This window comes from Oryx dammah, unplaced genomic scaffold (genome assembly GCF_014754425.2).
Source record: "Oryx dammah isolate SB20612 unplaced genomic scaffold, SCBI_Odam_1.1 HiC_scaffold_25, whole genome shotgun sequence".
Classification (NCBI taxonomy): domain Eukaryota; kingdom Metazoa; phylum Chordata; class Mammalia; order Artiodactyla; family Bovidae; genus Oryx; species Oryx dammah.
Window position 1 is genome coordinate 1,769,869 of NW_024070209.1, and position 22,125 is coordinate 1,791,993.

Genomic DNA, 22,125 nt, shown 5'->3' on the forward strand with positions numbered 1-22,125 from the left:
TGAGTGTCCCCATCGGACTCTGGGGCGCTAGGCCACTCTCCAGGGTGGCCGAGTGGAAGGCAGACAGGCAAAGGGCCCACATCTCCAGGCCCTGTCTTTAGTGGGGAAGGAGCCTCTTGGCTGCTGGGTCACAGCCCTGGAGGCAAGCAGGAGACAGGAAGGAACTGGCCTGGCTCCCGGCACCGGCTCGGTGGGGGGTCCAGGGCAGGGAGGGGAGGAGGGCTCTGGTTCCCACTGGGGTAGATTCATCCCAGAGACGGAGGCCTCCATCTGCTGGGTGAGAAAACTAGGAGAGACGGACCGTGCCAGAGTCCAGACAGAGAAGGAAGCACCACATTGCCAGGGCCGGGCAGGAGTTGGACCAGCGTGGGGTCCTCAAGGATGAGCAGGGGCAAGCAGAGCAAGCTGTGACCTCTACCTGACAGGGCAGAGTCTGGGCCTCCGTGCTTGGGAAAGAAGCAAAGCAGCCACGAGTCGGGCTGTAGGGAGTCCCAGAGGTGTCTGAAGTTTCTGTGGTTCCTGGGAGGTCCTCAGGGCCTCCCTGGTGGCTCAGACAATAAAGAATATGCCTACAATGCGGGAGACCTGGTTCGATCCCTGGGTTGGGAAGATCTCCTGGAGGAGGGCATGGTAACCCACTCCAGTATACTTGCCTGGGAAGTTCCATGGACAGAGGAGCCTGGCAGGCTAGACTCCGTGGGGTTGCAGAGTCGGACACGACTGAGCGACTGAGCACAGTGCACAGTAGGTCCTCAGTAAACGGTCCTTGTCACAGTGGGCAGCTCAGCCTGTCCTGGGCACCAGGTGGAAGCAGCTCCTGCAGCTGGCCTCCCCTGGAATAGCATGCCTGGGATTCAGAACTTCCTTGGAGGAAAAAGTCTAGGAAGAGGCTCCTGCTCGCCTTCCTGAGCGGCTCTGCCGCAGCTGGTGGAAGGCCTGTCTGATGCACAAACCGCATTTCACTGAGGATTCTCTTGGCCGCAGCCAGTGGAAGGACCTGCTTGGCTGGAACGTTTTTTTTTTTTTCCCTTCCAGGCGACGTCTGATGGGTGTGTCGGGCAGGAGGTGATATTTGAAGGGCTGCGGGCACGGGCTGCCAAGCCAGGGCGCCAGGCAGAGGGTGAAAGCATGGCCTCCCGGGACCCGCCCGCCACCAGCCATGCCCCCCCCGACGTGCCCTCCGGGGTCTCGCTGTTTCTCTCCATCCCCTACGCCTTCTTCTTGCCCGAGCTGGTGAGTGCGGCCACGGGGGCTACCTGCACAAAGTGTGGCCGGGTGAGGGGTGGGAGGGAGCAAGGAGGGGCTGGCCTGGAGCTGGAAGTAGGCCCCTGGGGAAGGAGCACTGGGTCCAGAGCTGCCGTGGCCTCTGGTCTCCTGTGGAGCTCAGGGCCTGGGGTCCCCTAGTCCCTCCCAGAGCACCTCTGGGCTTCTGCAGAGTGAGTGGGTCTCCTCCTCCCGAAACGAAACCAGCTCGGGTAGTGGGCAGGCCACCTGGTAATCGGAGGCCTGGAGGAATCGCTAAAGCGTCCTGGATCCTCAAGAAGATGTTAGGAATGGACTTCTATTTTGTGGTTTCTTTCCTCCAACTACTTGCCTTCTGTACTTTCTAAAAGTTCAAAACAGGGAGGGGCACTCTGTCTTTTCTGCTGAGAGTAACCCTTCCAGTATTTTCCTAATTGACAGTGAACTTTGGCTTGCGTGGACTCCCCAGGGGAGGTTGTTTATGACAACATGGGCCATAAAGCAGTGAGATGCCCTGGGTGCTCTCTGGACCTCTCACTGCCTTCCTTTCCGGATCTCTATGGCCGAACTGGCCCCGCGCCTGCCGAGTACAGCATGTTCATCAGAACCTGAGTCCACTCTGAGCCGGTTGTCACCACGTCCTTTTCACTGACGGGGACACAGGCCTGGTGAGCAATTTAGGGCAGAGTTTATTTCAGTCTTTGAACACATTCTGAAACGTCTAGCTTGTGGAAGGTATTTTCTTTCTTTCTTTAAATTTATTTAAGAATAATTGCTTTACAGTATTGCGTTGGTTTCTACCAAACATCAGCATGAATCAGTCACAGGTTTACCCACGTCCCCCCTCACCTGAACATCTTCCCACCTGCCTCCCATCCTACCCCGCAGGTTGCTACTGATTTGAGTTCCCATTGGCTCTCTATTTTACATATGGTAATGTATGTTTCAATGTATGTCGCCGTGTTACTCTCTCCATACCTCTGTGGTGCTGCTCTGAATTGGCAGCGCTGGCCCTAGGCAGGGAGGAAAAGACAAAGAGTGGTTCCAGCCTCCAGCTGGGCGGGAAGGTCCTCTCATCCTGTCGTCTGCCCAGAAGGCCAGCCTGACTGAGCACCTTTTGACATTAACTGGCTAAAGGATGCCCATTGGTGGCAATAAGAAAGGGAAGCCAGGCGGGGTGGGTCCGGCGTTTGGGTGGCTCCAGCTGAAACCTCAGCCAAGTACAGGTTTCTGCCAGGCCTGGGTGTGCAAGGGAGGGCATCCTACCAGACTAATGCATCTTTGTGCTCCCGAGAGTTCTCTGGACCGGGTGTGCCCCTCACCTTGGAACAACCACAAGAATGGCCAGGGTGGGGGTGGGCTCCCCGACTTCTTTGGAGCACGTGTTCTGTGTCAGTCACACCAGCCACTGGTGACAGGACCACTGCCCCGCAGGTTCCCCGTCTGCCTAGGAAGGCCCATGAGCGCTTCCATGATACAGTCAGTTGATGCTTGGCAGGTGGCCGCTGTGCTGGGCCGGGTACAAGCAAGAAGGGGCCATCCAACCTTGTCAAGTCAAGGAGGAGTCCCGGCCTATCCCCTGGGAGGCAACTTTGCAGTTAGACCTCAAAGGACAGGCTGAATCTCCAGGTTGAGAGGCAGGAGGGGGAAGGGCCTGGACTCCAGGAGGGGCCAGCTGTCAGAAGGCTGGAGGGATGGGATTTCCAGAGTAAGGAATGCAGGGCCATCTGGTCAGTCACCCCCAGGATACTGGGCTCCTGCAGATGGAATTTCTGGGGAGAGAAAAGTGCAGGACTGTGCCGGGCTCTAGGGCTTTAAGTATCTTAGGGCGTGGGGTACTGTCCCTGATTGCATTTCATTCTTTTATTTTTTTTTTAATAATTTTAGATTTATAGCAATGCTGGCAATAATAGTACAAGTGCTCCCAGGTACTCCCTACTTAGCTTCCCTTCAGGCCCACATCTTACACAGTACAACTGTCAAAATCAGGGGATTAGCATCAGTATTAGACTATCAGTTGTTCAGATTGTCCTGAACTCCCCACAAGTGTCTTCTTCCTGATCCAGGATCCAGCTCAGAATTCCGAGTGGCATTTGGTGGCCATAATTCCTTCATCTACTCTTTTTTTATTATTATTATTATTAAGTAGATTTAATTTTAACTTGATTTTCTGATTGCATTTCATTAAAAAAAATAAACTTTTTATTTTGTATTGGGGTATAGCCATATACAAGCTGTGAGGGACTCAGACCTACACGTACATGGATCCATTCTCCCCCAAGCCCCCTTGCCATCCAGGCTGCCATATAACGCTGAGCAGAGCTGCGTGTGCTACACAATAGGTCCTTGTGGTTTTCGTTTTTAAACATAGCCATGGGTACATGACCATTTTTTTAAGATTTTTTTTTTTTGGTGTGGAGCATTTTTAACATCTTTATTGAATTTGTTACAATATTGCTTCTGTTTTATGCTTTGGCTCTTTGGCCACGAGTCATGTGGAATCAGTCTCCCTGGGATCGAACCTGCACCCCCTGCATTGGAAGGTGAAGTCTTAACCACCGGACCACCAGGGAAGTCCCTCATCTATTTTAATCTGGGCCAATTCCCACCATCTTTGTCTTGAGTATTTTGAAGAATACTGATCAGTTATGGTGTACCATGTCGCTCCATTCAGCCTTGTCTGATGTTTCCTCATCACAAATTTAGTTTTAATTCTCAAGGAATCCTTATGCATTATTGAACACTTAGAAGATTACAGAAAGAAATATAACCCATGTATATGCATGTATGTATGTGTGCTCAGTCATGTCTGACTCTTTGTGACCCCATGGACTGTAGCCCACCAGACTCTTCTGTCCATGGATTCTCCAGGCAAGAATACTGGAGTGGGTTGCTATGCCCTCCTCCAGGGGATCTTCCCAACCCAGGGACTGAACCCTGTTTCCCGCATTGCCAGTGGATACTTTACCATCTGAGCTACCAGGGAAGTCCAAGAATACTAGAGTGGGTACCCTCCTCCAGGGGATCTTCCCAAACCAGGGTCTCCTGCATTGCAGGTAGATTCTTTACCAGCTGAGCTACCAGGGAAGCCCATTTATAAGCATATGTGTGTACTTAATGGATTTATTCTGTACATGCTCTTCTGCATCTGCTTGCTCCTTAAATGAGTGCTCCTAGCATGGAACTTCGGAGAAGGCAATGGCACCCCACTCCAGTACTCTTGCCTAGAGAATCCCAGGGATCCCTCCTGCTTCTGCTCAGAGACGGAGGAGCCTGGTGGGCTGTCGTCTATGGGGTCGCACAGAGTCGGACACAACTGAAGAGCCTCAGCAGCAGCAGCATGGAATATAAGACCAAGCATGCATATCTGGGGCGTGGATGGAGAGGTAAACAGGAGAGGAGGGGAGAATTCCAGCTGGTGACTGATTCTGTTTTGTTTTGTTTTGGTCACGCCAAGCAGCTCGCAGTATCTTAGTTCCCCAACCAGAGATCGAACCTGAGCCCCCTTGTAGTGGAAGCTTGGAATCTTAACCACTGGATGGTCAAGGAAGTCCTTGGTGGTTGATTCTGATCTCCATGAGCAGATGTGCTGGGCTAGAGAGCAGGGCCAGCCTAGCAGAAGTTCCTTTGTCCTGGGCCCCCTGAGTATGCTGGCCGCTTCTACCCACAGAGCTGACCACTGAGCCCCAGGCCTTGGGGTCCCAGATTCTCAGTCTGTGGACCTAAGGCATCACAGACAGCCATGTGCTTTTCTAAGGCAGAGAGCGGATTTTTCCAGAGAGTGGATTCTAAAATGGAGAGCTCAGGACAGCAAAAAGGGGCAGAGAAGGCAAAATTCGTGACCTGGATTCACAGGTGGTCCATAATGGGGTGGCCAGGGTGTACACTTGTGGTGACTGCAGGCGTACTTCCATCCACTGTACCCCAAGACAGCGAGGGTCTTCCCATGGAGCGAGGGACCAAAAACTCTAGGTGTGCAGAGTTCAACAAGGGTCCTTGAGTCCTCGCACCACCTCTGTGGCCAAGAATCTCTGGCTCTTCTGTATCGGCGATGATGACAGAGCAGGACAGCGTGGACGCTGGGGGCCGGCATGCTCCCCGCTAGCTCTGCTCCCCGAAGACTGCTTTTACAGATCTTTGCCTAAATAACTTTATTTTAGAGTCTTTCACCCTCAAATGCACATTTTAAAACTTCTGTCATGATTTTAGATTAACAGGCAAATGCAAAGACATTTCAGAGAGGTCTCCCACACAGTAGTCACAGCTTTCATAATAACTCTCTACTTTTTAATACAATGTCGACCAGGTAACTAATGTTCTTAGGCTATGTCCATATTCCATGCCGTTTTCTCGCGTGTAGATTGATGTAACCACTACCGTCAAGACACAGAACCATCCCATCACCACGAAGACCTCCCTTCTGCTTCTGTTTTAAATTTTGTTGGCCACGCTGGGTGGCATGCAGGATCTTAGTTCCCTGCCCAGGGACTGAACCTGTGTCCCCTGAAGTGGAAGCATGGAGTCTTAACCACTGGACCAACAGGGCAACCCTTGCTTCCATATTATGGTCACCCTACCTTATCCTCTCTCACCACCCTTCCTCACCCTTGGAAACCACTAATTCCATCTTTGTAATTTTCTTATTTCAAGAAAGTCACAGAAATGAATAGAATTATACAGTACATGGTCTTTAACAATTAGCTTCTTCTACTCACCATAATGTCTGCATGAATGCTTCAATTGCCCAGTTGTGTCCAGCTCTTTGTAACCCCATGGACTGCAGCCCACCAAGTTCCTCTGCCCATGGGACTTTCCAGGCAAGAATACTGGAGTGGGTTGCCGTCTCCTCCTCCAGGGTATTTTCCTGACCCAGGGATCGAACCAGGTCCCCTGCATCTCCTCCATCAGTAGGTGGATTCTTTACCACTGTGCCACCTGACAAGCCCCATAATGCCTTTGAGGTCCATCCAATCATGTGCATTTCTGTAGTGGGTCCCTTTTCATTGCTGTGTAATATTCCACAGTGTGGATTTACCACAATTTGTTTAACCACTGACGCAGTGAGAAACATTTTGGTCTTTCACAATGTTTAGGTATTCTGATAAAGCTGCTATGAGCGTTCACACATAGGCTTTTGGGTTGATGTAATTTTCACTTTTCTGGGTAAATGCCAGAGTGAGTATGATTTCTGTGTCTGCTTCATTTTTTATTAAGCAATAGACAATCTGTTTTCCAGAGTGGCTGGACCATTTTGCATTTCCACGGGCAATGGATGAGCCTTTAGAGAGTTTAATATTTAAGTTTGCATTTTGTTTGATTTATGGTTGAATTCAGATTTCTCATCTGAAAACAGTATTAATTTCAAAACCTAAATTCCAAGCTTGAGGAGGCTTTGAATCAGTGCATTTTAAGGTGAGAGCAGACGTTGTTTATTTCCTCTCTCCATCTCTCTGTTAGTGTGGGAGTCTTCTGGTGCCAGCGCTGGGTGGGCAGGGGACCAGGTGACTCACAGTCTCGCTGCCTGGCTCTTAAGAGCAAACACTGTGCCTGTGTCCGGCCTGGGGCAGGGAGCACGGGGCCCCCTGAGTCCCTGCCTGCTCTAAGCTGGCTCATCAGCTTTTTTTTAACAAGATGAAAGGGTGAACATAGAACTGACCCCAGCGACTACAACTGAGGGAGAGTTTTAGGAAGTCGTTTAACCTTTTCACTAGTTCACTTATTAATTAGATACTTGACTAATTATAAAGAAACAGCTGAGGTTTCTAGAGTCAGCTGATTAAAAGAAAAGATGAACACTCTGTTCAGTGTTCAATGTTTTCAGCTTTTTAACTTGCCTGCACAATGCTCAAAAGGAAATATTCTGACATCCCCACCCCCTCTCCCAACCCACACTCCCCCAGAAGCTCATTCCAGAACCTTCCAGCTGGGAAGCTCACCTTGCTGTCTTATCCACATCCCCAGTTTCTCCTGCAGTTCAGCCGGTTTCTTTTTCTACTCTGTCTATACGTAAATGGGCCTTCCTGATGGCTCAATCAGCGGTCGAGGATCCGCCTGCCAGGCAGGAGATGCGGTTGGATCCCTGGGTTGGGAAGAACCCCTGGAGGAGGAAATGGCAACCCACTCCAGTATTCTTGCCTGGGAAATCCCAAGGACAGAGGAGCCTGGAGGGCTACAGTTCGTGGGGTCACAAAGAGCTGGACACAACAGAGCAGAGCACACACGTAAGGCAAGGCTGTATGTAAAAGCCTGTTTGGGAACTTCCTGGACCCTGGAGCCATCTGTCAGCTGCGTGGGGCTGAGAGAGGGAGGTAAGGCTCGGCTCAGGCCTGGCTTAGGACAAGCAGGTTCCTTCCTCTTTATTATAACACTTCTTCAGAAGCTGAGTTTTCCAAAAGGAAAAGTTGTTCCTCCTGCTCCCTTCTGCTCCGCTCTCAATTTTCTATGCTTCCGGGAAGCAGCAAAGTAAACTCAGGTTGCCCCAGCTTTTCTTCATCGGCGGGGCGTCTGTCCTTCGCTTCATTCCATGCCTGGTCCCCGGCCTCGCCCCCTCTGACCTCGCCCAGCCCCTGCAGGACCCGGGGATCAAAGGCCTCCATGGCCAGGGCACCACTGAGACCCAATGAAATGATGCCCATGGAGGCCCTGGGAAGCTGCAATAGGAAGAGAGAACAGGGAGGAAAAAGTGTGAGGCTGGGGGAGAGCAAAGCTCCTGAGAAGAAAAGCGCAGGAGCGGGGCAGGAGCAAAGACAGGCCATGTAAGAAGGACCCAGATTCCAACCTCCCCAGGGGCCTGGATCCACTTTGGCTTCCTGGCCCCAGGCCCAGCCCTTACCCTCGGAGGCTCCCGATGTGTTTAGGTTCAGTCACACAGAGTCAGTTGAGAGGGAGAAGCCTGGCTCTGTTGCCTAGTGGCTGTGAGACCCCGGGCAGGTGACTTAACCACTCTGAGCCTCAACGGCAGGGCAGCATCAGCAAAGGTCTCCTCAGACAACCCTGGGCTTGCAGTAAGGACCTTCCTGGAAGCATCCGCACAAGAAATGTGAGCATGCACCACACTATTGGTGGTGGTTGTCTAAACCTCTTACGAAAAAGCGCGGGTCTTTGGGCTTCCCTGGTGGTCCAGTGGCTAAGACTCCTCACTCCCGGTGTAGGGGGCCCAGGTTCACGCTTCAGTCAGGGAACTAGATCCCACACACCACAGCTAAGAGTTTGTGTGCCACAACTAAAGGCCTGGCACAGTTAGATGAATAAATACAATTTTTTAGAAAGTGTGAGTCTCTCATGAACAAATTTCAGTTGCAAACCAAGAAATATTTACTGAGGTGTTACTATTATTTTAGACCCATGCTTTGCTCTCAGGGGGTTACAAGAATAAAAAGACAATAATAAAATGGATATGGTAAGTCATGGATCCTGTCTTAAAGGAGCGATGCCTGAATACTAAAGAGCACCCCAAGACAGGGGGAAAGTAAGGGTGCACAGCCTCACCTGTTAAAGGCTCCTGGAGTTTAGAGATGCTGTCAGGACAAGCTTGCTCAGGGTGAGAATTTGGTATTCTTTCCAGGGTTTGGATTAAGGGATTAGATATTCGCTTGTTCAGACCAGGGCTTCCCAGGACTCAGAGGAGTGTATACACTCAGACTGTAAGGAAATGTATACAAACGTGTACACTCAGACTGCAAGGAAAGAGGAAGACAATCCCACTTAAATCCCATGTATCTACTCAACAAAAGGCTTCCCTGGTGGCTCAGATGGTAAAGCGTCTGCCTGCAATGCGGGAGACCTGGGTTCGATCCCTGGGTTGGGAAGATCTCCTGGAGAAGAAAACGGCACCCCACTCCAGTATTCTTGCCTGGAAAATCCCATGGTCGGAGGAGCCTGGTAGGCTACAGTCCATGGGGTCGCAAAGAGTCGGACACAACTGAGCGACTTCACTTCACCCCATGGCAACCACAGGACTATAAAGAGGAAGCCTTGGGGACTTTGATGCCTGACGGGGGCAGATGGAGGCTAGGTGGGAAGGACCGTAAGTGGTGCCCGTCCTGTTTGGGAGAGAATGGAATGCCCAGGAAGTTCTGCCCGCAGATAGGATGCAGCGTAGGGGATGTTTGCACCACTGCTGCAAGGCTGAAAGGGCAGAGAGAAGAAGCTGAAGCCCCAGTCGCTGATGAGTACACAAAGCGACTGCCACGAACCAGGAGTCCCGTGAGGGGGGCCCCGCCCAGCGGGCTGTGGGCCTTGTGGGGAGGGGGTGTGCTGAGGCCAGTGGTCTCCCCAGAGCAGAGGCACAGAGACCTTAAGGTTGGAGAAAACCCCAAGGAGTGATGGTGACAGGAACCCCCTCAAGTCCTCCCCGTGCCAGAACCTTGCAAGAATCCAGGTTCCAGACTTGCCTGATGGCCAGGGGCTGGCTCCACGCTCCCAGTGCAGGGGGCCCAGGTTCGATCCCTGGTCAGGGAGTTAGATCCCAAATGCCGCAGCTAAGGACCAAGTCAAATTGTGTGCGTGCGTGCTCAGTCGTGACCAACTCTTCGTGGCCCCATGGACTATAAGTTGCCAGGCTCCTCTGTCCGTGGGATTTCCCGGGCAACAGTACTGGTGCAGGTTGCCATTTCCTACTCCAGGGGATCTTCCTGACCCAGGGATCGAACCAGCCTCTCTTTCATCTCCTGCATTGGCCGGCAGATTCTTTACCCCTGTGCCACCTGGGAAGCCCCTAGTTATGACCTGGGGCAGGTAAATAAATAAATAAATATTTTTTAAAAACTGAAAAAGAATCCAGCTTTGGAGGGAGCTGGGAGCTGTGGCTGGCAGAGTCCAACCCGCTTGGCAGAGCAGACCACAGCAGGACAGATTTGAGCTGAGGGACCCTCGAAACTAACAGCCCATCGTCAGTTCTGCACACTCCCCTCCTTCAGGCCCTGTTCTTCCTCCAAGAATTCAGCTGAACCACATGCAACCTTCCCTGAGCTGGTGGCCCCTCTCAGTTCAGACAAGACAGGCGGCCAAGCCCGCTGCTGGAAGGCCAGTCCCCAGAGAATTCCTCTCACAGCAGATGCCCTGAAGGAAACACCTGGGTGCCTTGGCACCCCGAAGTCCTCCTGGACCATGGAGCCCCAGATAAGAAGTCTCAGCGATAAGCAGGCCCCACCTGCAGCCAGCGCCCTACCAGGGGTGCTCTGCCTGGAGGACTTTCCCCAGGGCAAGGAGAGGTTTCTAGAGTGTTGTCCAGACTGGCAGGGGTAGGGAGTAGAACAGAATGGGGCGGGATGGAGGAGCCCCACGCGGGTTCCCGGCCTTGACTGCTCTTACCAGCCCTTCCCTGCTTCCTCCTCTACCATGAGCCGACCCGCCCCTCAGCTGCCGCTACCTAGTCAGATATTCTCTGTCTCGCCAGCTCTACTGCAGCAGACCCCAGGCCCACGGCTCCTCGGGTGCCCAGCTCTGTCACTCCTGCCGCAGGCTGGACCCAGAGTGCAGCCCAGGGTGGGGTCTCCATGGACTCCCACCCAGGGGGGCCAGATAACACAGGTGTGGGGCTCCGGAGTCCTCTGATCTATTTCAAAGATGTCGCACACACCCGCTCCCCCAGCCCCTTCCCTTGGAGGGAGTCTCTGCCCCTACTTGCCCATTTGACTCTCTCTCTCTGCCCACTTGATGCTGGGTGGGAGGAGTGATGTGTTTATTTGAACATCCTCCCCTCTCTCTTTTATTAAAATTTATTTGGCTGCGCTGGGTCTTAGTTGCGGCATGTTGGATCTAGTTCCCTGACTGGGGAGCAAACCCAGGTGCCCTACATTGGAAGCTCAGAGTCTTAGTCACTGGACCACCAAGGAATTCCCTGAACACTGTCCTCTTGGACAGCACGTTCTTGGCTAGTCCTTCCTGTGTGTGAGGGTAAGGGTGAGGATAAAACAGAAGGGTGTTTGTTCCCATTTGGTCCCAGCTCCTGGCAGAAATGGGCAGGAGACTCAGGTTCCACCCTTGGGTCAGGAAGATCCCCTGGAGAAGGAAATGGCAACCACTCCAATATTCATGCCTGGGAAAGTCCACTGACAGAGGAGCCTGGTGGGCTACAGTCCATGGGGTCGCAAGAGTCAGACACGACTTAGGGACTAAACAACAGCAACCTGGCAGAAATGCCGGTCCGTGTCTGGGCCAGCCACTGGCCCAGAGGCGTCAGGGGCAGCCAGCTGAGTGGGCATCAGGCCCACAAAGGCGAGCCTGAGCTGCCAGTGAGTGGAGAGTCCAGCAGGCTACCTCCTGCCTCCTGTTCAAGGCAATCAACAGCACATGCTGGGCACCTGTGGGTCATGCCAGGCTCCCTGCCCCACACCAAGGACTCGAAGACCACAGGGCAGAGTCCTCCATCCAGGACCTAGGGAGGAGTGAACAAGAGCAGCTTCCTGGAGGAGGCGACATTGGTCCAGCCCCTGATTTTGAGGATCTGGTCTTAGACTAGCAGGGAAGGAGCAAGCTGGGCAGGAGTCCCCGGGGACTAGAGTGAATGGTGACATTCCTGGGTCCTCAGTGCCCGACTGAGGGCAGGAATACGGCCACTGGTCACAAGATGTCTGCGGTTCCTGGGGGAGGGAGGAGGTGGGGACCTCCCCTGAGCCCAGGGTTGGGGGCCTTCCTGGGGACAATGGAAGGGTCACAAGGTTAATAAGCATAGTGGAGCCAAGAGAGGTGGTAGGGCTGGGGAATGGGGAAGTCTGTCTATGAGGCCACTGTGGGGAGCAGTACGCATTTATACTGCTTCTTTACATCTTTCCCATACTTTCTAACTTTTCTAAGGTACACAAGCTTTTTTAAAAACGTGGGGGAGAATGTGTTCCCCAAAATGCTTCGGTTTTGTTTTTTTTTTTTTTTTTTTGAGACTGGAAGGAAAAGCCCTTTAGACTTTGGAGGAATAAGAATGTTTTTATTATCCTAGTTCATGCTACATTGTAAATCTGTGCTGTTGAGTCAATGAGAAGTTGGGCCAGTGGGAAGTGGGGCGGGGGTCTCTAAATGGGCGGGTGCGGTCCTAGGGGAGGAAGCGATGGAGGCCTGGCCGCTGACTCACCAGCCCCTCCCGCCAGCATCCTGCCCCTCCCGGGCTCACACCCCAGGGCAGGCACCGATTTCCCTGGCTCAGGGCCAGCCCAGGCCTGAGAGCCCTTGAGGGTACCAGGAGCTCATAATATGGCTTGTTCTGCGGGGGGCGGGTGGACGGAGCTTTGACCCACACCATTGTTTCTGGAGTGGACCGGATAAGACAGGGGTCCTCGTGGGAGTTCAAGGGGCCTGGGCAGGCAATTTCCTGTTACCCTTAAAGCCGCAGAGAGAAAATTCTCACTGCAAGAGTCAGTATGTAGTGACTGGTCTTTGGAAGGATCCTGGGTTGAATTATGGTGCCTAGAGCTTCCACATAAAGCCGGTGGTTTGGGAGTCCCGGATTGCAGCCCAGGCCTGCCACATGCCCCCTGCTCATGGGTACTTGATCTCTCAGAACTGGCTTCCTCCTCCATCAAAGGAGGTGACATGCCAGCCCAAAGAGCTTCACAGGCTGCAGAGATGGTGGTAATCAGAACCCACATGGGCGCTGGGGTTCCTGCGCCGCCCACAGGGAGGGCCAAAGCTAGGTGAGGACTTCAGGGGTGCCTGCCCCCACCCCTGGGAGGGCCTGAAAGAGGCTGGGCCCCTACCCTCCAGCTGTGGAGGCCCTGGTGCCTTTATGCCAAGTTCCATCACCGCAGACAGAGGACATTCCACGAACTCCTCCGAGTGTCTGACAGCCCCTCGTCCCTTCTCGCTTCCTCTCAGAGGCTCACGCTTCCCACAGACCTCAGCGTGATCCCCCAGGACCAGGGCTGAGGCTCCTGCTGCCGTAGCCACCGCAGCTGCAAGCTGATGCCAGGGAGGGCACGGGGGCTGTGGGGGGCAGGGGGCCTGCACCAGCCTGGACTGAGGCTCTCGGACGGAAAGAGGCAGACTGGAGTTAGGGGTCCACTCCTGGCTGTGATGCACGAAAAAAATGCATTTCCGTGGCAACTTTGTGTGTGTGTGTGTGTGTCTGTGTGTGACTAATTAAAACAAAAGATTCAGGAAACAGTATTGCCCTTTCCTATGAACAAGGCGCTGTATTTTCTTCACTAGCCTACTTACCTGTTTGTTTCAAAACAAACTACTTTTTATTGAAGTAAAGTTGATTTACTATGTTGTGTTAGCCTCAGATGTAGGGCAAAGTGATTCATATATATTCTTTCAGATTCTTTCCCATTATGTTTTTTTTTAGATAGAGTTTTTCATTTACTTCTGGCTGAGTGGGGTGTTTGGTGCTCTGGTGGCCTTTCTCCAGTTGCAGCGAGCGGTGGCTCCTCTCATAGGGCACAAGCTCTTGGCGAGACGGCTTCAGTAGCTGTGAGCACTGGCTTAGCTGCTCAAGGCATGTGGGATCTTCCTGGACAGGGGATTGAGTCCACGTCCCCTGTATGGCAAGGTGAACAGTAGCCACTAGACCGTCAGGAAGTCCCCCTCCATCATAGGTTTTCACGAGATCCTGAATATAGTTTTTCCCTGTGCTATACAGTAGGTCCTTGTTGTTTATCCATTTCATACATAGTGCTGTGTATCTGTTTATCCCAAACCCCAGATGTATCCCTCCCAACCCCTTTCTCCTTTGGCAACCGTGAGTTTGCTTTCTATGTCTGTGAGTCTGTTTCTGTTTTGTAATAAACTCATTTGCATCTTTATAAGATTCTACGTGTAAGTGATACCATAGGACATTTGTCTCTGTCTGACGCTCTTCACTTAGTATGACCATCTCTAGGTCCATTCATGTTGCTGCTAGTCTATTTCACTTTTTAAAAAATATTTATTTGTTTATTTATTTGGCTGCTCCAGGTCTTGGTTGTGGCATGTGGGGTCTTCTGTCTTCATCGTGGTACGCAGGATCTTTACCTCCCTGACCAGGAGTCGAACCCGGGCCCCCTGCCACTGGACCACCAGGGAAGTCCCTACTTAACCTTTTAATGCCGGTAGTGAGCAGGTGGATTTCATCAGCCACTAACAGATCTCAGCCGCCGTTTGGAAGGCTGGGTGCTGGGGGCACTGCACAGGCTGGGGAGACTGCTGGGTGTTGGCCGGGTTTGGCCTGGGGATTCCGGGAAGCCAACTGGGGAGAGTTCTAAGAGGTGGTGAAGGGCATAGGTCATGTGAGCAGACTCTTATCACAGGTCCTTAGCAGTGCTGTGACGAGGGCTGCCACTGGCTCAGAACGGCTGGAACAGAAGGGAAGTGGAAGACCTCACATCCCCGGAAGCCCGGAGGAGCTGGCGGGCTCTGCCTGGGCTGGTTCTTTGGCAGCACAGTTGTGTCATCCAACCCAGCCTCTTCCCATCTCTCCTCTTCCTCATCATAGCTCCAGGCCTAAACCCAGACAAGCCACGGTCAGAGCAAGGGCAGAACTGTCTCATCCCCGAGGCAGGAAGAAACCCTTCCCAGGACCCAGAAGCTTTGCATCTCATTGTCCAGGGTGGTCACGTATGTGTACCAGCCAAGAGATATGTTGAGCCTAACGGATGCTGGAAAGTCACCTGCTACATCCCCTACCCCACTCCACCCCACTGCCCACCAGTACGCCCAGTTGGGCAGCTTATTCTGTAGGGAAGACTTATTCATTCGTCTTGTCTCTCTTCCAGCTTTTCTCTAGTTGCAGCAAGCAGGGCTACCCTCTCCTTACGGTGCTCAGGCTGCTCTTCGTGGGGGCTTCTTTTCCTGTGGAGCGTGGGCTTCAGGGTGGGCGGGCTGCGGTGGTTACAGCACGTGAGCTCAGCAGCTGCGGCTCCCGGGCTCTGGAGCACAGGCTCAGTAGTGGTGCACGGGCCTGGATCAGGGATCAAACCCGTGTCTCCTGCCTTGGCAGGTAGATTCTTTACTACTGAGCCACCAGGGAAGCCCCATGGAAGGAATGAAAAAAAAGACAACTCTCTTTGCAACGTTACCTACTGTGGCATCATCTATATCAGGGAAAATCCACACCTCTTTGCCCTGGGGCCTCATTGACTAAATGAAGTTTTATCATCGTGATGGAATGTAATGGTGCCTTTGAAAGTACAGGCGGGCCTCACTACTCACGGATTCTGCGTTTCCAAGTTCCCTTGCTCACTAAACGTTATTTGTAACCCCACAATCCATACTTGAGGTGTTGTCATGCAGATTCGAGGACATGTGTCATTGGAGGTAGTGCAGAAAAAAATTCGAGTCACAAGTCTGAGACACACACATTTCAACCTGAGGTCAATACCTGCCTTCTTAAACGCATGCTTAGTTGTTCAGTCATGCCCAGCTCTTTTTGACCTTTTGGACTAGAGCCTGCCAGGCTCCTCTGTCCGTGGGATTTTGCAGGCAAGAATACTGGAGTGGGTTGTCATTTCCTCCTCCAGCGAATCTTCCAAACCCAGGGATTGAATCCCTAGCTCCTATGTCTCCTGCATCACAGGTGGATTCTTTACCCACTGAGCCAGTGGGGAAGGCCTTGCCTTCTTACAGCTCATAGTGTTAACAGGGTCCTTTCCCAAGTCTGTTTAGTGTCCCATCTTGTTAATTTTTGTGCTTGGCTTTTTGTTGGTGATTTCAGTATTTAAAATAGTCCAAGTACACCGCTGAAGTTACGTCTAGTGTTCCTAAGTTTGGCAAGGCAGTGACTTGCCTTACCTAGAAAGTAAGTGTTAGGTAAGCATATAGTTATAGAGCTGTTGGTGACAGCTCGATATTAATGGGTTAACATTACATATTAACTATATTGAATAATGTGTCTTTAAACAGAAAGATACATAAAACAAAGTTATTTGTTGATCAGTTGATGACGATATTTTGACCACAAGCTTGTAGGAATGTAGTCTGTATTTCCCAAGGAGCAATGATTCCTGATTCACACCTGAACACACCAGTGTTCAGGACAACTTGACATACCTCGAACAACAAGAATCGACTGTATCATTAAGCCACGGAGCAAAACGGAAAAAATACCAAAAAAAATTGAATACAAAATGTATGTTCCCCACAGTTTGCAACCAGCACTCGGCCCCGAAAGGAACATAACATAATAAAGAATTCCTCTGCTGATAACATTAACCTTAATTTTACAATCGATTTAAAATCTTAGGATTGAAAGAATGATTAACAGATCTAGGGACTTCCCTGGTGGGCCAGTGGTTAAGACTCCACGCTTCCATTAAAGCGGACACGGGTTTGATCCCTGGTCTAGGAACTAAGACTCCACGTGGCGCACGATCAGAAAATAAGACAGAGATCTAATTCCTGTTGTGCCATTTAAACCATTAAATTACCCTGGGGTCGAAGCATTCTGAGTGGGCACTACCAAAGTCCTGAGGGATGCCCGTGCTGGCCTCGGTGACACGAACGGGGGTGCTGTTTGAAGGGGCTGTGACTCTCGGGGCGTTTTGTACCAGAATCTCCAGATGGGCTCCAAACAGCAGCTCCTGCATGGGGCTCGTCTTATTTTTCCCTTCTAAAGGACGTGCGTCAAACGTAGAGTTACACATTCACGTTCACAGCAGCACTACCCCCAGTAGCTGAAAGGCAGAAGCGGCCCATGTGTCCACCAAAGGATGAGTAAATAAAATAGATATGAGGGGGCCTCCCTGGTGGTCCAGTGGTTCCATCCCCGGTTGGGGAACTAAGCTCCCACATACCGTGGGACAACTGAGCCTACACTCCAGAGCCTGAATGCCAAAACTAAGGCCTGGCTCAGCCAAAAATAAGTAAGTAAATACATATTTTGCAAATAAAATAAAATAGATATGTGGTATATTCATATAATGGAATGTTGCCACACTCAGTCACTGAGTTCTTTCTGACTCTTTGTGATCCTATGGACTGTAGCCTGCCAGGCTCTTCTCTCCATGGAATTTTCCAGGCAAAAATAGTAGAGTGGGTTGCCATTTCCTTCTCCAGGGAATCTTCCCAACCCAGGGATGGAACCCAAGTCTTCTGTGTTTCCTGCATCGGCAAGCAGATATATATACACTTTTTTACCACTGAGTCATCTGAGCAGCCCCCATAATGGAATATTATTCAGCTTTTAAAAGGAAGGGAATTATCCTGAGTGCAATAAGCTAGAAACAAAAGCACAAATACTCTATTACTCCATTCATACAAAGTAGAGTAGTCAAACTTTTAGGGACAGAGGAATGGTGGTTGTCAAGGGCTGGAGGAGAGGGTATAGTAAGTTAGTGCTGAATGGGACAGAGTTTCAGTTTTGCCAGATGAAAAGTGTCCTGGAGATGGCTGGATGGATGGTGGAGATGGTACACAACCTTGTGGATGCTCTTAATACCACTGAGTAAGGTAAGTGTTAGTCGCTCAGTCGTGTCCAACTCTTTGCGACCACATGGACTGTAGCCCGCCAGGGTCCTCTGTCCAAGGAATTCTCCAGGCAAGAATACTGGAGTGGGTAGCCATTCCCTTCTTCAGGGGATCTTCCTGACCCAGGGATCGAACCCAGGTCTCCCACACTGCAGGCAGATTCTTTACAGTGTGAACCCCTCGGGAAGCCACTGAACTGTACATTTAAAAGCAGTTAAAGTGGCACGCTTTGTTCAGTGTATTTTATCACAATTTTGGGAAGGTAAACAATGCCCAAGGGACTTGGACTCACACGGTGTTGGGCCGTGGCTACTTGAATGTGTGAGACAATAGTTTTCTTCATCTTGAAACATCTCGGCATCGGAAGGGGCCCCGAAATGGTCCTGGTTCCCATCATGGACAAGCCAGACCTTGTTCTCCCTTCAGCTCATTCTTCCCGGGCCGTCAGAGGGAGCAGGAGCCCCCCAGTTCATTTGGCCACACTGACCTCCCGGGCCTCCCTGTCTCGAGTCTGGCCTTCTCGTTTTCGCTTTTTGAACGTTTGTTTCTTGATCTGGCCTCGTTGGGTCTCATGTTGCAGCACACGGGTTCGGTAGCTGCGGTTCTCCAGAGTGTGCAGTTTCAGTAGCTGCAGTGTGTGGGCTTAGCCGCTCCACAGCATGTGGGATCTTAGTTCCCTGGCCAGGGACTGAACCCTCGTCCCCTGCATTGCAAGGTGGATTCTTAACAACTGGACTGCCAGGGAAGTCCCACGAGTCACATCTTTTTCCTGCAGCTTGTGTTCACCTGAGTACCAGTGAAGGGGAGGAGGGGCCACCAAGGCTTTGTGAAGATTAAGCCAAGTGGTAAGGAAAGGAATGCAGTGTAGGTGGTGAGTGGACCAGCCAGGCTGAAATAACGCCCAGCTATGCAGAAAAACCTGCCTCTGGTATCAGCCAGAGTATCGTATGGCCAGCATCTCCTCCTATTCCCAGCCCCATGGCTGGCCCCACCGGGACCACGCCTCCCGGGAGTGGCCAGGAGCCCAGCCCTGAGCCTGGTGTCTTTCAGCTGCTCCCCCTTCATGCGGGGTCATTGCAAGGGCAGCTGTCATCACAGGCATCAGAGTGAAGTTCCCAGCCCCGGGGGCAGTGCACCCAGCCCCTGCCCCAGCCCCTCGGAGGCCCCCTGGCTCCCCTCCTGCTCTGTCCTCTTAGGACAGACCCTCTCTTCCCAAAGGAAAGGCAGTTCTCTTCTTGTCACTGCCATTCAAAATCTTTTCAAAAGTCCTTGTTGAAGTATAGCTGATTTTCAATGTTGCCTTAGTTTCAGGTGTACAGCCAAGCGCATCAGTTATACACAGCGTATATCCACTCTGTTCAGATTATTTTCCCACATCGGTCATTACAGAGTATTGAGTCGAGCGCCCTGCACTCAGTCGCTCAGTCGTGTCTGGCTCTTTGTGACCCTGCGGACTGTAGCCTTCCAGGCTAGCTGTCCATATATGGTAGTACGCATGTGTCAACCTCAATCTCCCGATTTATTTCTCCTTCTCCCCCTTCTCGCTTGGTAACCATAAGTTTCTTTTCTACATCGGTGACTCTATTTCTATTTTGTAAATACGTTTGTACCATTTTTTGAGAGTCCACATATAAGTGGTGTCATGATATTCGTGTTTCTCTTTCTGACTTACTTCACTCAGTATGCCAGTCTCTAGGTCCATTCATTTTGCTGCAAAATCTTTTGACTTTTGAAGTGAGCCCCCATCATCCAGCCCAGTGTCTTTCTTCTTTCTTTTTCAATGTGTATGTTGATTTGGATTAATTTAAAAGATCTTGTCTCTGAGCCCAGAATTCCTCCTCCCGGGAGGTCAGGGCATGATTGGTTTATTGGGTCTCATTCCAGAAATATTCAAACCAATGCACATATATACATACATACGCTTATACATTCTCTTCTTCTTCTGTGTAAGTCAGAACACACTGGGCATGCTGCTCTCTGCCTTGTACAATTCTAGGCTTTGTTCTATTCTGATACACAGAGTTTTACATTCTCTTTGAAGGCTGCCGAGTTTTCCACTGTATGACATAATTGCTCTCACGACCCCCGCTCACACCGGATGAAGCATCTGGGATGCTTCTTTGTCTTTCTGTAACCAGCAGGCTTCAACAAACAACATTGTACCTTCACCATTTTGTGCATGTGTGCTGTCTGTAGGACAGATTCCCAAAGTGAAATTACTGGGTCGAAGAGTATATGCATTTAATATTTTGATCAACATCATCAAAATAGTAGACTGGCTGATGGCACCATTATCTATCCTGGAAATGGTAACGGACTTCAACCTGGGGGCTGCAGGTGGGCTTGGAGGGACTGTGAGTCCCCACATCTGTAGATAAAATCACGCGTGTACGCAGGTACATTTTTCTAGTTGACCAATGCTTTCATCGACTCCTTAGAAGGGTCTGTGCCCCCTCAATGCTATCTTATCTCCTCGCCGATTGGTGTCCCAGCTCTTCCAGAAGTCAACCTCCTATCCCTCAGGAAGACTGGCCTTGGACTTTCCCTCTCTTGAGTCTTTCTCGGGGAAGATTCCCCCCCACCCCATGTCCTTATAGCCAATAACACGGCCAACAATGGTTGCTCAACACTCACCCTGTGCATGAGAGACTCATCTAATGCTCACAGGAACCAGGAAAGAGGAGTCCTCCCCACCTCCTCTGTTTGATGAGCCAGCACATGGATGCAGACATGGGTTAAATAATCTGCCCCTTTAGCAGAGCTAGGATTTGAACCGGGAAGCATCAGTACTGCTTGTGCATGAACTGGAGTGGAAGAGCCTGGAAGCAACAGGATGGGCCCTGGGGCTTCTCAGTCTTCACTGCTTCATCTGGGAAATTTTTAACAGTGCAGCCTCCTTCACCATCTCTGGGGCAACATCCAGACCTTGGGGCTTCCTCAAAGTCCCCAGAAGGTCTCAGGAGTAGCAGGACTCAGGGTGTGGCTCAGAGGGTTAAGGCTCAGGAATTTATGTATTTTAAAAGCACCTTACCCTTATGCCATGGTTTTGGCATAATTCTTTTCCTTTATTAAGCATTTTTCAAAGTAATAATTATTGGCAGTATAGTGGTGAACATGGCTGCCTTCCAAAATAATAAGCATCCTCCAAAAATGACCAAAGTAGGGCTTTTAAAAAGCGTCATTTTCAATTCATGGATTTCAGCTTGGTTGATACAGTCCAATCCACTGGTGGTGCAGTGGTAAAGAACCCGCCTGCCAATGCAAGAGACACGGGTTCGATCCCTGGGTCAGGAAGATCCCCTAGAGAAGGAAATGGCAACCCGCTTGAGTGTTCTTGCCTGGGGAATCCCATGGACAGAGGAGCCTGGAGGGCTACAGTCTATGAGGTCACAAAGGTTCGGACAAGACTGAGCGACTAGGCGCAATCCACAGTAGTTATTATATTTATTTGAAGGTCAAATTGCCCCATCTTTAGTCAGCAGCAGCCTTCTGAATCCTTCTGACCTAACCCCAAGAGCTTTTGAAAATATTTTGCTGTCTGCTCTGATGATATATCAGCTTCCCCAGCCTGGATCTGGAACTGGCTATTCCTCCTGACTGCATCTGGGTGCTATTACCCCAGTTCTCATCTTCTAGCTCTATAACCAGCTCTCTAAATGTGAGGGGCCTATTCTCCATGTTTTAGAGAAGAATGAGTAATAAATAAATTTATTGTTAGCTCTACCCTCCCTTAAGTGATCCCTTCCAGTTTCAGTTCAACCTTTAGAAAACACACAGGTGAGTAATCTGTGTTTGTTCTTAAGAAACAGACTGCCAAAATTGTACCTGAAATACACTTGCTTGAAATATCTGCCTTTAATATAATCTTCCATGTTGAAGGCCAGCCCTCAACATCTAAAAATATCTCCAACTCTTGAGATAACAAAAAATGAGGGTTAAAAGGAGAGAATGATTTAGGTTGCCAAGCAAATTTGGAAAGCTAAATATGAATTTAGAAAAAAAAAGTCAAGACAAATATTCAAAATTGTTTTCCCTGTAATGAATCCAACCGAGGCTGCTTGAGACAGAAACAGTTTTAAATTCACCTGGAGTTTGGCCTTGGCCTTGGTTCCCTTCTAATGTTCAGAAGATAGAGGGTGTGGAAATAAAAAGTAAATAACATTCCTTTGCGTAAAGCTGATTGTGCAACCTTTATGCCAAGAAGAAAGGGCAATTTGGGTAGATTCTCCCAAATGCTCAGGGGCCCCCCCTTGGGGCATGGAATCTGGTGAGGAGGAGAGCCCCACCCGTGCCCCGCTCTGTGTCCCACGCGGCCTCAGACCTCAGTCCCTCCTTCCATTTCCTTCTCCAGATGCTCCCAGGAGGGCAGAGTCTCACACGCTTCGAGAATGAAGTGCGGACACATGGATGGTGTGCGTGTGGCAGTGTCTGCCCAGAGCGGCCTCTGAGGGCAGGAGCCGGGGTGGGGAGACCCTGTGCCAGCACTGATGGGCCAGGTAGGGCTGAGGC

At 50.9% G+C, this 22,125-nt stretch overlaps 1 protein-coding gene across 1 annotated transcript in view; it reads left to right on the top strand.

Annotated features, from left to right (window-relative positions):
* The first annotated feature begins 902 nt into the window (after nucleotides 1-902).
* The window catches only part of MALL (mal, T cell differentiation protein like), a 32,754-nt gene continuing 11,531 nt past the window's right edge, over nucleotides 903-22,125 (top strand). Inside the window, exon 1 of the mRNA XM_040267554.1 lies at nucleotides 903-1,233. Coding sequence (XP_040123488.1) covers nucleotides 1,129-1,233 — 105 coding nt within the window. The 5' untranslated portion in view covers nucleotides 903-1,128. The remainder of the gene's footprint in view (nucleotides 1,234-22,125) is intronic.